Source organism: Tamandua tetradactyla, chromosome Y, assembly GCF_023851605.1.
Source record: "Tamandua tetradactyla isolate mTamTet1 chromosome Y, mTamTet1.pri, whole genome shotgun sequence".
NCBI lineage: Eukaryota > Metazoa > Chordata > Mammalia > Pilosa > Myrmecophagidae > Tamandua > Tamandua tetradactyla.
The window spans coordinates 11,704,850-11,719,535 of NC_135354.1; the positions used below are offsets into that span (position 1 = coordinate 11,704,850).

A 14,686-nucleotide genomic window follows, 5' to 3' on the forward strand; every position below is an offset into this window, starting at 1 on the left:
GTCTTTGTGATATTTTTACCTTTGACAGTAACACAGAAGCCTTTGAGGAAGAGAGTTCTCTAAATGTTTATCTTTTCGTATTCTATCACTGCCAAATGTGAACTGTCATCACAAGTATTTGCTAAAAAATAATGAAGAAACTGCAGATATTCAATGACTGTTAAAGGAATGATTATTAAAGGAAAAAGCAAAACAGTAGTTGTTCAGGGAGCTACTACAGTGAATCTCCTTCCTTTTTGCTTTACACAGTATGAAGTACATAAGGACCTACCTTTAAGTACACCAAAAAATTGGCCCTCTGAGATATGTGACTGTTAAATACACCTTTCAATACTGTCTTCCTGCTCTATAAGTCATAGCAATTACTCACTCTTCTGAGGGACAACCTCTCTCTTTACATTCTAAGTATGTTGGGTAGAAATCAGGTACTCAACAATTACCAGGAAACACATTAGTATATAGCCATGCCCAAAGTAAAGTCTTTCTGGTGGCTTCCAAAGACTTGACTAAGAAACTCTATGGGGAAAAAAAGAAAAAACAGAAAAAACTTAGTTAAAGGAGAAATGGTCTACTAAAGAAAGACACAGAAACTGTCATAAGAAAGAAATGGAGAAGCAGAGATAGCTCAACAATACACACAAAAACAAAAACAATTATGGAAATATTGATGTGTAAATTTAGACAGGCAGGAATGAAAGACATGACAGAAATAAAGTCACAGGTGGAGTCAGGGAAAGAAATAAAAACTCATACTTTGTAACAGAGAAACCAAAGCAAAACACTTTCATTCTAGGCATTTTCAAAAGAGATCTTGTCATAGGGGGAAATCTAGTTAAGGTTTAAGAAAGTTGAGGTACAATCCTCGGAAAGATGACTTTCTCTGATTTGAGAGGACTATGGGAGCCCAGATTTCACAGATATCAGAACTGGACACTCAATCTGGCTAAGAAAAGAATTTTAGGCCCAATATGAAAGTGCTGCATAGGAGACTGAATTCTACTAAGGTCTAATCCTTGTGAAGGAACTATTGCCACAACCAGCAACACTCAAGGAAACAAAGAGCACGGTAAAGATTCACTATGTGGATCTTGGATAGTATTTTGCTCATTTCATATCAGGGCAAGCCACACATAAGACTAGCCATGGCATTGAAGGAAGACTTGGCAGGAGTCATTAGGCAATTAAAGTATCCAGTCTGTACCTCTTCTCCATTCTTTAAACCCTTGGCAAAATTGTATCAAAACACCTGCTAGAGGAAAAAATATACTGTAGACCATCTCTGATCTCGGATGGCTATGGCCATGACTGCCTTCCCACTGAAAAGTTACTGGAATATAGCTTCCTTTGCCAGTGTCTAGAAGTCCTAGGAACAGTCACAAGGAACCTGCAAGAGTTCCTTGAAGTTTATCTCATGGAGCTAGGAAGACTGATTTCAGTGCTACCGTGGGGTCACTGTACTAACAGCTGTCTAGTATGACTACTTCCTCTCTAAAGCCTCAGCTGCCTTTCCTCATGAAGGAGCAGAGGTGCCACACAGAGTTGCAAATCCACAAAGCAGATTTGGAAGTGATGGGGATGATTCATCTATTTAAATCCTTCTCCTTGATAGAGAACCCAGTGGTTCTCCCATAAGATGGGAGGTGAGGGGAGTTTATATAGGGCCAGCATTGTCAATATAAGAAGGTCAGTGACTCTCATGTGGAGCACTTCATTCAGAATGAGCAGGAAACAGGAAACCCAGCTATGGCAGGGTCGGTCCTTTCCCTGTCTAGAGATTAGGGCTTCCCTCAGAAGCAATTACATGCTCAAGAAGGTGCACTCCAGGTGTTTGCCAATTCCTGACTGAGGATTTCAAATGTGGGTCATTCTCTTTCAGTCATCCCATTAACTAGGCTCGACCCAGAAAAACTTCCTCACAAAAGTGTTTCATGAGTAGGAGATGTATTCAAGCCTATTGTTATGAAGGTAATAACAATATGAATACATTCGGTTCATGACGGAAGGACAGCATGTGGGTAGGTAAGATATTCTAGTACTTGCATATAAAGCGCCTATACACTTTGACCCCATACCTCTGACTGAATCCATTTTGCACCAGAAATGAGGTCCAAAGAGAGGAAAGTGATCACCTGTGGTTTATATAGTTATGAGGGAAAATGCAGTTCTGACTTTCCCTAGACACCTAATTTAGAAACCTAGGAAAGTCTGGGCCTTCCACATGTTTCCCTTTTCCCAAGGTGCTCGTGAACACATTATACCTCCGGTCTCCAAACAGTAAATTGTTAGAACGGTCCTGATAGGTCAGCTTGGTAGTCACTGGGAAGGGTTCCACAGTCAAAAATCTTTGCAGAATCACTGCTTTGTTTGGCAGTGAGCTGAAATTTAAGATATCCTCCATCTTGTGCTATGTTATGTATAAGAGCATCAAAAAAAGGGTACTGAGTAAAGTGTAATCTAAGCAAACTGTACGGAATTTAGGATTTACCAGCCTATGTCTTACCATGTCCTTCCTATAGACTTTCAGTTCTTTCTTAGAAATAACCCATAGTGAATGGCAAGTTAAAATTTTTAAAAATTCAGGTTTTGAATGATGGAAACGTTTTGGTAATGGGTAGTGGTGATAGCACAATATTGTGAATGTAATTAATTGCACTGCAATTTTTATACATATATGTGTGTATATACACACACACACATATATATACACACACACACATATATTAATGAGATTAAAAGGGGAAATGGTAGATTGCATATATGTAACAGAATAAAAATTTCAAAAGAAATCCACAGAGCTACACTACACAGCAAACTGCAAACAATGAAATGGAGTTAAAAGTACAATTATTAAAAGGTGCTATTATCAATTATAAGAAATTTTCCACACTAATGAAAAATATTAATAGGGTGATATATGGGAAGCCTATATGCTATTCATGATTGTTCTGTAACCCCACAATGTCTCTAATAAAAAAAGAGTAACTCTTTGCAACTGTAGTCTCTGCCTTCTCCTTAATCCCAGCTACCACACTACTAGAAAGAACTGCATCTTCACATAGAAACTCAAAGCATAATGTTCTCTCTATATTCATAGGCCCAGCCCTCTGTCCCCATATCCCCTACCCAGACTAGGAATTTCCTAGATCAGATTAAAAAGCCAAACATGTGGGGTTGCTTATTTATTGCATACACTCCCAACAAGCACATACATGGATTTGCATTTGTATATATTTTTTGTATTTATTTCACTATTATCACTCCAGGTTTATCAGTGTCTCACTTTTATCTTTTACAACCCAGTCCTTTTTCTTCATTTCTCTTCTGCACATGAGAACCATCTTGACTATTCATTTCCCGTTTTTGAAGTAGCATTTTAGGTCTTGTGTTATTTTTGGTAAACTATGATATTCTATCATTTCCACATCAAAAGCTGAAGGAGCCCTGGAACATGAACATACACACACAAACATGAATATACATATTAAAAACTTGTATTTTCTCTGAACAATATTAAAATATTATGTTAATTCTTCTAGTTCCGGCACTGGAGACTATCCCTTCCCCATTTGTGGTTTCTTAAACTTCCTCCACCATGAGTTAAAGTGCTATATAATCCCTACACCATTCCCTGCCTGTATTTTCTGTATTGCTATTGGGTGTGTGTGCTTGTAAAAAGGTGGATAAGACAATTAAAAGATTGTTTATAAAAGAAAAGCGATAGGACACTGTGGTGAGCATTTCCACAGAGACTTGTAGCAATTTTTGGAGAGGGTCATGGAGTAGCGTTAGGGTGAGCCAAACTCAAATGTATGAGTCTGAGGATAAGACCGATAACCACAGAATGACGGTTCAGGGAAGCGGAGATAATGATTGTTTTGCAACTGTCTAACTGTGTTGAGCTGGTCATGCTCTTTATCAGCTTAACCTTGGCCAGCTGTAACTTGTTTGAAATAATTCTCCAATGTTCCTGATTCAGAGTGATTCCCTGAATGACCTGGGATTGCATGCAGTCTTACTCTTGACTTCAGTTGCTCCACTAGAGAACTAAGAGTCGCAGGCAGCTGACAACTGCATTTCAGCTCCCACTGCCTGTGCTCCTGACCTGTTCTCTCCATTCCCACTCCTGGTCTCTTCTTCCCTCGGGTAGTATTGCATGGGATTGAGCCAAAGGTCCTCACTGATGATCTGATAGAAGAAATAGGTTGAGTCAGGCCAGGGTTAGGATTGCATTCCCCAATCAGCTGGGAAGTAGAATGCAACAAAGGCCATTTCTGATGTGCCCTGAGTGGCCCCACCTCAGCAATCCTATTAGATCCTGCGAAGTTGAGGTCAGAGAACCAGTTGAAGAAGTTAGGGCTGGTGTTCTGCTGCCTGCAACTGCAGGCCTGACATTCAAAATTCTGGAACCAGTGAATTGGAGTTGAATGAGAAGCCCTAAATCCTGAAGAAAGAGGAAGATGGGACCCAAGGGTTGGATCCTGCTGGCTTAAAGCCCACCCCTACCACCTGCCATGATCCATCTAGAGAGCCACCACTTACCAGTAATGTCAGCATCATACTCCTTAATGATTACTTCATTTTGGAAGTATGGGTTGCTCCTAAAGAAAAATGTGATCTTGCAAAAGTTTTTGGGTTGGTTGATCTCTTCCGCCTGTCAGGATGATGTGGAGTAGAATTATACAATTTCTCTCTAGGGTTCTTGCCCTTGCCTCTTTCCATGGATGAGTAATTCCCCCTTGCTCTCCCCAACATCAAGTTGTATTGCATTGATATTCCCTGCCTTACCTCCAAATTGGTCATGTAGTTAAGCATGTCTTCATCTTGCTCAGTGATCACAGCTGACATCTGGGGATGGTTCAGAATCTGCATTGGGTTTAGGAGCCTAGAAATCTATGAATGGAAGGGTTAGAAGCAGGCAAAGCACATCTGGCAAGCTACCAAATACGGACTACATATCTCCCATATCTCCTGACATTGTACACCTATTTCTCTCAACCCGTACCCTTCATCGGAGGCTGCCTTATAGTCTTTGGTTCTTTTAGTTTTCTGTTCCTCTAAAAACTAAACATACGGACAGTCTAAACAGTTCCTGGTCTTGGTGTATTTTATGTGCCTTTACCTCTTCTCTGAGCTCTCAGTTTCAGGGTATAGAGATATTCATGTGAGACTATATCCTGGCAGGGTTTGTATGTTTCCCCTCTGCCTGTGTGACTATGTTTGGAGTTCTACTAGCACCACATAGTGAAAAGAAACGGGGTATATGTATGGAAGGCAGTACTTGCTGTGAAAATGGTGCCAAGCAAGGACAATAGCTGTTGCAAAGGAAACCCTTCTGTGTTGAGGATATGGTGTCTTTTCAGTGAGGTTAATATTACCATCAGCACTCAGCTTGTAGTTGGATTTTGCACCTTTCCCTGTTTTGTTTTGGAGTCAGAGCCACAATTCTTTGAAAACAAGGTCCTCATTGACACTGTGGCACCAGCAACCCACAACAGAAAGACAGGTGATTATTGAAAGGTTTAAGAGGTGAGTTCCCCCAACCTAACAATTACAGCACGGTGTGACTCCAAGAGGGAACAGCTCAGGAGGCTTTCCACTTTGGAACTTTCTCAAGACCGAAGAGGCCTCCATGACTAGATTTGTTGAAACAATTTAAGACAAATTTGTAAATTACAGCCCTTTAGGGCACAGGGTTAGGGCAAGTCAACCAGTAAACAAATGGAAAGCAAAAGAAGGATAATGCTGGTGAGAGAAACACTAGGATAGGGGTGATTTTCTAAATCACTTGATCATATTGAGAAATCAGAATGCTGCATGCCTCAGGTTGTATGTACGTTCAGGAAAGACCTGAACTATGGCTGACCTTTAAGTTTCATGCAAATAAGCCAAGATAGCAGAAATGTCATTCCTTTTCAGTAATCACTTTAAATAAAATTATTAAACCTTCCAATTAAAAGGTAGAGTTCGGTAGAATGGATTTTAAAAATGTATCCAATTATATGGTGTTGAAAGAAGACTAACTTTAGATCCAAAGATAAAAATTAGTTGAAAGGACATTCACTAATCAAAAGTGACCTTTGGCACAAATTCAATGTCAGACAAAATAAACTTTGAGTTAAAAAATTTAGAGGAGAAAAATTACATCATATGCTGATGAAAGGACAATCCAGAGGTGATGTCATCAACGTGATGATGGAGGTCATTTCCTGAAAAAAAAAACCTGCTCAGAGATTCAATAAGTAAAAGGACAAATCTCACTTGCTTAGAAACCTGGAAAGATAGATCCTGGAGAAGGACCCCACAAAAGCTGAATCACGGCAACTGAAAAATATCAGGAAGCAAACTTCCATCCTAGACAGGATGGTCCTCTTCCATCCCATCATCCTGCCCCATGAAGCTTGGGATTGCTCAGAGGAAGCAGCCCAGATCTTCTTAACAACCACTGGGCACACAGGCTGTAAAGACACATTAGATTAGAATCCCACACATATCCAGACTCAAGCCCACAGTAACCCATGGCAGAACATAAGCTGCTGAGGAGTGCTGAATATGAAAAGGTTCCCTGGAGAAAATTCCATAACAGAGAAGTAAGAAGGGAATGTCAGGAGTTACTTCTTTCCAAGGAGCAGCAAGTGGCCAGGTAGATTCTGTCCAAATCAACTGTTAAGGGATCTGGGGACAAGGGGGGTTCAGTTCAACATTCAGAGAAATGTAGAGGAAACAGCCTAAGAAGTTGTGGTCAGGGAACCTGCATAATTTCATCCATCGTGCCTGGCGCTCATTGCCCACTCTTGAGGGAAGCAGTGGTGGGTGATCTGATATTTGCCTGGAGATGGCTTTGAACTGAAGACAGCTGTGAGAGTCCTCTGCCCCAACTACAGAGGGGGAAACCATCCCAACAGTGAGCCAGATATTGCCTGGCAAAATGAGAACATGGGATCTCAGCAGTTTTAGCCTCTCTTGACTCTTTCAGTACCACTGTTTCAGATACTTTAGAATAGGATTCAGCAAAAAGCTATAGCAAAATGCCTTAGTAGGGCTGAGGGGAATAGATAGTTGAACAGCTGCTAGGCAGGCTGGGAAAAAGCAGGAAAAGGGTGCTTTTTGGAATCTTTCCTGACAAATTCCGAGGCTCTATGCCCCCCACTTGGGAACCTGGCCCTGTTTTGGTTTGGAAATACTGATGATCCAGTTGTCAAAGAGGAGCCTTAATACAAGCCCAGGCAACAACAAACTTCTAGACAAGAGAGAGAATAATAAAATTCTCTCCTGACAATAAGCCCATCATTATAATCAAATGGCCAGACAGCAAAAAATCACAAGGCATATTAAATGCAGGAAAATATGGTCCAGTCAATGAAAAATTTTAGTCAGAGACACAGAATTTGGAAATAGTCAAAGATTCAAACAAACTTTCTAGACAAGTTGGCTAAAGAGATAAAGGATGTTAAGAAACACTGGGTGGACCTAGAGAAAAATTTGAAAGTTTACAAAGAAAAATAACATTTCATGGAAAGGAAAGACAGCACTTCACTAAAATTAAATTATGTCAGGAATTGAAAATATACCAGACACACACAACAGCATATATGAAGAGGCAAAAGAAAGGATGTGAGAGCTAGAAAACAGAACATTTGAATTTGAACAAACAAAAGAACAATGGAGGAAAAAATTGAGCAGGATCTCAGGGAGATAAATGACATGATATACACAAACAAATGCATCATGGGTGTCCAAAAGGAAAGAAGAGAAAAGGGCCAGGAAGACTATTTGAAGAAATGTTGGCAAAATTTTACCAACTTTTATGAGAAACATAAATGCACATATCCAAGAAGCACAACATAGACTCAACAGGATAAATCCAAATAGAGCCACTTGAAGACACATGCTAATCAGACAGTCAAATGCAAAAGGCAAAAAGAGAATTCTGAAAGCTGCAACAGAAAGGCAATTCATCATCACATAGAAGGGAAGCCAGATAAGAGTAAGTGCTGGTTTCTCATCAGACACATAATGGTTGATATTGAACATTTTTTTTCATGTGCTTTCTGGGCATCTGTTTATCTTCTCTAATTTTATCTTCTTTGGGGAGACACCTATTCCAGTCTTGTACCCATTTGTTAACTGCTGTCTTTCTTTTTTGTTGTTAAGTTGAGGGGTTTCACTGTATATGGTAGGTATTAAAACCTTTATCAGCTATGTGGCTTCCAAATAATTTTTCCATGGTGTAGGCTACAGTTTTACTTTCATGATAAAGTCCTATGATGAACAAAAGTTCTTTAAATTTTGATGAGCTCTGTTTATATTTTTCTGTTGTTGCTTGTGCTTTGGCATAAAGTCTAAGAAATCATTGCCTAAACATAAGATCCTGAAGATGATAGTTCTGGGTCTTATATTCATGTCTTTGATACAGTTTGAGTTAAGTTTTGTATAAGGTATGCAGGAGGAGGAATTTTTTTTTTTTTGCAAATGGAGACTTGGTTTTCCCAGCACCATTTATCGAAGAGACTAATCTTTCCCAATTGATTGGTCTGCCCCATGTCAAAAACTAGGTCACCTTAAATGTGAAGGTTGATTTCTGAACTTTCAATTCAATTCCTCTGATCTATATATTTGTCCTTTTGCAAATATGCTATGCTGTTTAAATGTTGCATTTTGCAAATGACATTTCCGTATCAATCAAGATGTGTTTTTCCCCTCTCACTGTGTTAATGTGCTGTATTATAGTCACTGATTATAATGCATAAGTCCCACGTGATCATGGTATATAATTCTTTCAATAACATTGTCTAATTTGATAGAATCTAACGATTTTACATTCATAAGAGATGCTGGTCTGTAATTTTCTATTCTTCTTGTTTCCCTATCTTCCTTTGATATGAAAGCAATATTGTCTTTGTGGAATGAAATAGGAAATGTTCCTTCTGCTTCAACTTTTTGGAAGCATTTGAGCAGAATTGCAGTTAAGTCTTGGAATATTTGGGAGAATTCCCCTGTAAACCCATTTGTTCTTCGGCTGTTCTTTATTGGGAAGTTCTGCGTCATTGGTAAGTCTCTTATTAGTAACTGGTTTGCTGAGAACAATTCTTCTTGAACAAATGTAGGTATCTGGCATATTTTTAAGAATTTGTACAATTCATTTAGGTTATCTAACTTGAGAGCATGCAGTTGTTCACAGTACTGTCTTATAGTCCCTTTTATTTCAGTGGAGTTGGTAGTAATGTGTCTCTTTTTCATTTCTGATTTTTCTTATTTGCATACTATTTTTTTCAGTGTCAGTTTGGCTAAAGGTTTGTCAATTCTATCAGTCTTTTCAAAGAACCAACTTTTGGTGTTGATTCTATTTTTTTTTTCTATTTCATTTATTTCATTTAACCTGTTATTTCCTTCCATCTGCTCTCTTTGCATTTAGTTTGCTCTACATTTTCTAGTTCTTTTCTGTTTTGAAGTTAGGTCTGTGATTTGAAAACCTTTTTTCATGTTCAATGAAAGCATTCAGAGCTGTATATTGCCCTCTCAGCACTATCTTTGCTGCACCCTTAAGTTTAATGTGCTGCATTTCTATTTTCCTGAAGGTATTTCCTAATTTCACTTAGGCTTTCCTCTTCAACTCATTGGTTGTTTAAAAGTATGTTATCTCATATTTGTAAATTTTCTATTTCTTACTCTATTATTTATTTCTAGCTTTATTCCATTGTGGTTGGAATATATTGTATCATTTCAGTATTTTCTTTTCATTTATTAGGACTTGTTTTGTTACCTAAAGTATATCCTAATCAGGAGAATGATCCCTGTGTACTTGAGAAGAATGTGTATTCTGTTTTGTTGGGTGAAATGTTCTATATATGTCTGTTAGGTCTGCCATGTTTAGACATCAACCACGTCTGTATTTCCTTGTTGATCTTCTGATGAGATGCTTTATCCAATATTGAAAGTGTTGTATTAAAGTCTCCCATCAAAAATACAGAACTGTCCACTGCTCACATCATTGGTCACTATTTGCTTCATATATTCTGGTGCTCTGCTGGTACTGCATGTGTTTATAACTGTTATATATTCTTGTTGGATTGTCAGCTTTACTAGTATAGGAAGATCATCTTTGCTTCTAAATCTTCTTGACTTAAAGTTCATTTTATGTAATAGCAGTATAGCCAAACCAGCTCCTTTAGTTACTACTGCATGGCATGGTATGGTGTGGGTGTATATATTTTTTGCAATTTCAACCTATTTATATGTTTTAATTTAGTTGACTGTCATGCAGACAGCATTTTTATTATAAATGGGTCATGTATTTTTATTCATTCTGCCAATCTCTGTCTTTTGATTGGAGAGTTTAATACCTTTGCATTTGAAGTTACTGCTAATATTGTAGAACTTTCCTCTGCCATTTGATACTTAGCCTTCATATGCCTTATACCTTTTTTGTCCCTCAATTCTTCTCATAATGCCTACTTTTGTATGTATCTTTCTTTTGCATCATACCTTATTGAGTGAATTATCTTCTTTATCTGGATATGTATTTTTTTTCATCACATAGTTGTGTGTTCTTTGCCATGAACATTTTTAGAAATTTGCCTCACTTCAGATAAAGAAATGAAAGAAAAAAAAAGACTTATACATCTCATACCCCTTACTCCTCCCTTCCACTGACCCACTGAATTTCAATCTACTGATTTTTACCCTTTATCTCCCCCTATTGTTTATTTATTTTATTTGTTTCTTTATCAAATTTTCTTTTCTTTTTTTTACTCATCTGTCCATACACTGGATAAAAGGAGTGTCAGACACAATCACAATGTCACATTGTAAAAGCTACATAGTCTTCTTCAAGAATTAAGGCTACTGGAATACAACTCAACAGTTTCAGGTACTTCCCTCTGGCCCCTGCCATACACCATTAACTAAAAAGGAATATCTATATAATGCATAAGAATAACCTCCAGGATAGCCTCTTGACTCTGTTTGAAATCTCTCAGCCACTGAAACTTTATTTTGTCTCATTTCTCTCTTCCCCCTTTTGGTTAAGAAGTCTTTCTCATTCCATTAATGCCAGGTCCTGGCTCATCCCCCAGGAGTCAGGTCCCACATTACCAAGAAGATTTACACCCCTGGGAGTCATGCCCCACATAGGGGCAAGACAGTGAATTCACCTGCTGAGTTGGCTTAAATAGAGAGAGGCCACACCTGAGCAATGTAAGAGGCTCTTCTGGGGAATCTCTTAGACATAATTATAAGCAGGCTTAGCATATCCTTCACAGGAATATGTTTCATAGGGCTGAGCCATAATATCAAGGGCTCAGCTTATTGAGCTGGTTGTCCCTACTGCTTGTGAGAATATCAGGAATTCCTCAGATGAGGGTGTTTATTATTTCCTCCTTTCCCTCCAATCTGTCAAGGGAATTTTACAAAAACTTTTTTATACTCTGGGATATAGCAGGGCATCACATTAACTGGTACAAACAAACAAGGTCTCACACCCTATTCAAGATTTCATGTAATTATGGTGTTCAAGCAAACTGACCATACAAGTTAAATTAGATCACCCACTTCCCAAAAATACAACTTTTGCACTAAATAAACACCTCTCCCTTTGATCTCACACAGAGGTTGAAGTCTGAAAATATGGGCCATATCACCCTTTACCCAGAATTCTGATTTCACCTTTCTTCTATCCAGATCAGCCTCATTCATATTTCTAGATGAAGTCTGATCACTTTCTCAGCTTTGTAAACAGTTGCTGAATGGGGTAATGCTGACTTTCATAGCTTCAGTTTTCTGAGTCTCAGGTGTCACATAGATATCTGAAATTTCAGGGAATGACCAGGTTATATACAAATAATTCAGTATGTCAGAATTTAGAAATATTGGTTATAACTTATCTGGATATATTTTTTATATGTCTTCCTTCTTATTACCAGGGAGTTAAAATTCAATAGTATGTACATATATCATCATTTCCTGATTATATAATATTTATATATAAGATACCAACTTATATAAGACACCAACTTAACTTCAACAGCATATATTCCTTAAACACCCATCTGTTTAATTTTGTACAGTTGTTATGACATACCTTTGAGTACATTGTAGACTGCAAAACATAGTTTTATCATTACTTTTCATGCACGTGTATTTTAAGACCAGTAGGAAGGAATAGGTGGAGTTAAATACAAAACAATACATTATAAAAATATTGGCATTTATAATTATGCAAATGGTTTCATTTTATTGCAGGTATTTATATCTCTATGCCACCTTGAACAGTGTCTAATTTCAAAGAAGTCTGAAGAGATCCATTTGGCATTGCTTGTTGGGCAGGTCTAGTAGTGATGGATTCTCTCAGCTGTTGCTTATTTGGGAATGACTTAATCTCTACCTTAGTTTTAAAAGAAAATCTCACTGGATAGAGAACTATTGGTTGGCAGCTGTTTGCTTTCAACACTCTAAGCATTTCAACCCACTGTCTTCCATAGTTTCTGATGAGAAACTGGTGCTCAGTCTTATTGGGACTCCCTTGTATGAAACATGCTGTTTTCCTTTGCAGCTTTCAGAACTCCATCCTGTCATTTGCATTTGATTGCATCATCAATATATGATACAGTATGTAAATATTTTCACATTTATCCTGCTCGGTTTTCTTCGGGTTGCTTTGAGGCAACAATTACACTTCTTCTTCCAGAGTTGGAAAATTCTCTGTCATTATTTCTTTGAATATTCCTTCTGCCACTTTCTCTGTTGTTTCTCCTTCTATGACTCCATGGTGAATATACTGTTATACTTCATGATGACTGCAGAATGGCTTAGGTTAATTTTCACTTTTTACAGTTCTTTATGCTTTCTGCTTCTCACCCTTAATTTCAAATGTCTTGCATTTGAGTATACTGATTATTTCTTCTGTCAGTCCAATCTGTTTGTTTCCTTTTTCAATATTTCTATTTCTACGAGGATTCTCATATTGATCATCACTTTTTTCCAGGTATCCTTGACCTCTTTCTCTTTGCTGTATCTCCTTGAGCATGTTTAATATCATTTTATAAAATCTTTGTTTGGTGTTGTCTTTTATGAAAAAGACCCCATTCTTGTCTTTTTAATTGCTGCTTCCTGGGATTTTATACTTTTCCCTGGATGGGTCATAATTTCCCGATTCATTGTTTGTCTCAAACTCCTCTGTGCCACACAGCACATTTTAATATTTTAGATTGTTAACTCTAGGATTTATTTCCTGAGATGTTTATTTCTCGAATTTGCAACCAGCTTGTACATATATTTTCTTGAACTTCACACCTCCTATCATGAAGGTCTGCTCAAGTTGAATGCAGTGTGCAGGATTTTCCCTTTCTGTATGGACCTGTCTTGTCCCGGGTTTTCGCTTGTTGTATGTTTTAGAGTTCCCATATTACATAACTTTGTTGGTCCTCTCTGTTTCCCAAGTGATAGAACTCATTCTTCTGAGTGTTTGAATGTAGTATGCCTTTGCCCAAGACTGTCCTCCTTTATGGTTACATGTTGTTTCATTATCTCAAGCTGGTTTTGCATGGGGGCTAATTCTGAGAGGAAGGACACACGAGAGTGAACTTTCCCAAATTATTATTCATAGCTGAAACAGTACCAGGACATTCTAAAGGGGACACAGACCAGCTCTAAATTTCCCTAGGAAGGTAATCAGGAAGGGTGTCAAGAGGTTCTTCCAGTGTTCCCCAAAGCTCAGCTTTCTTGTCCTTCCCAGAAAATGCTGTCCTTCAACCAACTAAGCCTGGAAGAGGCATAGCAGCCCCACACAGTTCTTTTCCATAATTTATCACCCTTTCCTTCCTGCTTTTCCCTGAATGCTGTACTGTGTTCTTCTTGTGTCCAGAGTTTCAAAAAATAATCTGTAGACTGTTTATTTCTATTTAATAATTTTCCTGCTAAAATGATTGAGTCCTGGAGATCTTCCCACAATCTTTCATTATCATTTTGATGCAAAAATTATTTTAAAAATACAAGCAAACCTGATCCAATATAGTTGCCCTATGAAAAAGTAGAATTTTCCAAGGAGCGCAAGAATGGTCCAACACATGAAAATCAATTAAATCAACAGAATTTAGGGGGGGAAAGATCTTCTCAGTTAAACAGTGAATTTGAAAAATTCCAACATTCTTCCATAATAAAATATACTCAGCCCACAGGTAATAGAAAAACTTCTTCAATGTGATAAAAGACAAATATTAAAACATGGGTAATATCACTGTCAAGAGTGAAATACTAAACATTCCTCCTAACATCAGCAACATAAACAAAGAGACCTACACATACCACTGTTATTAAACATTGTATTAGCTGGGACAATTAAGCAAGAAGAACAAAGGAAAAGCAACCAAATTTGACAAGAAGTAGTAAAGTTCTCCCTCCAGTTGAGATATGATATATGATATATATATATATATATAGCATATGATAATATTATATGTAAATTACAAAGAAGGCCCATGAAACAATTAAGGCAAATAAATGAATTCAGAAAAGTTGCAGGTATGGATTTATCTACACAATTTGTCTAAGCAAGTGTTTCTTTTTTTCTTTTTGCAATAAGTAGAAGTGAGCTATTTATAAAAAAATTAAGAAAACAACTCCATTTACAATAGCTTTAATATCTGAAAATAAAATAACCAATGAGGTTCAAAACTTGTTAAGTGAAAATTAC

The 14,686-nt window shown here is 37.6% G+C and overlaps 1 protein-coding gene across 1 annotated transcript; it reads right to left on the reverse strand.

Moving 5' to 3' along the window:
* Positions 1-4,044: 4,044 nt before the first annotated feature.
* Positions 4,045-4,869, reverse strand: LOC143672520 (testis-specific Y-encoded protein 3-like). The gene is made up of 4 exons (XM_077147126.1): positions 4,786-4,869; positions 4,540-4,651; positions 4,296-4,441; positions 4,045-4,185 (listed from the first exon to the last, which is right to left on the reverse strand). Exons 1-4 carry the CDS (start codon positions 4,867-4,869, stop codon positions 4,045-4,047), a joined length of 483 nt encoding a protein of 160 aa, XP_077003241.1.
* Between the last annotated feature and the right edge of the window lie 9,817 nt (positions 4,870-14,686).

Coding starts and splice junctions, on each gene's coding strand:
- LOC143672520 (XM_077147126.1), bottom strand. CDS start 4,869: ATGCAGATTCTGAACCATCCCCAGATGTCAGCTGTGATCACTGAGCAA. Junction 4,652..4,785: donor ACTACATGACCAATTTGGAG/GTAAGGCAGGGA, acceptor TCATCCTGACAG/GCGGAAGAGATCAACCAACC. Junction 4,186..4,295: donor GATCTAATAGGATTGCTGAG/GTGGGGCCACTC, acceptor TTCTTCTATCAG/ATCATCAGTGAGGACCTTTG.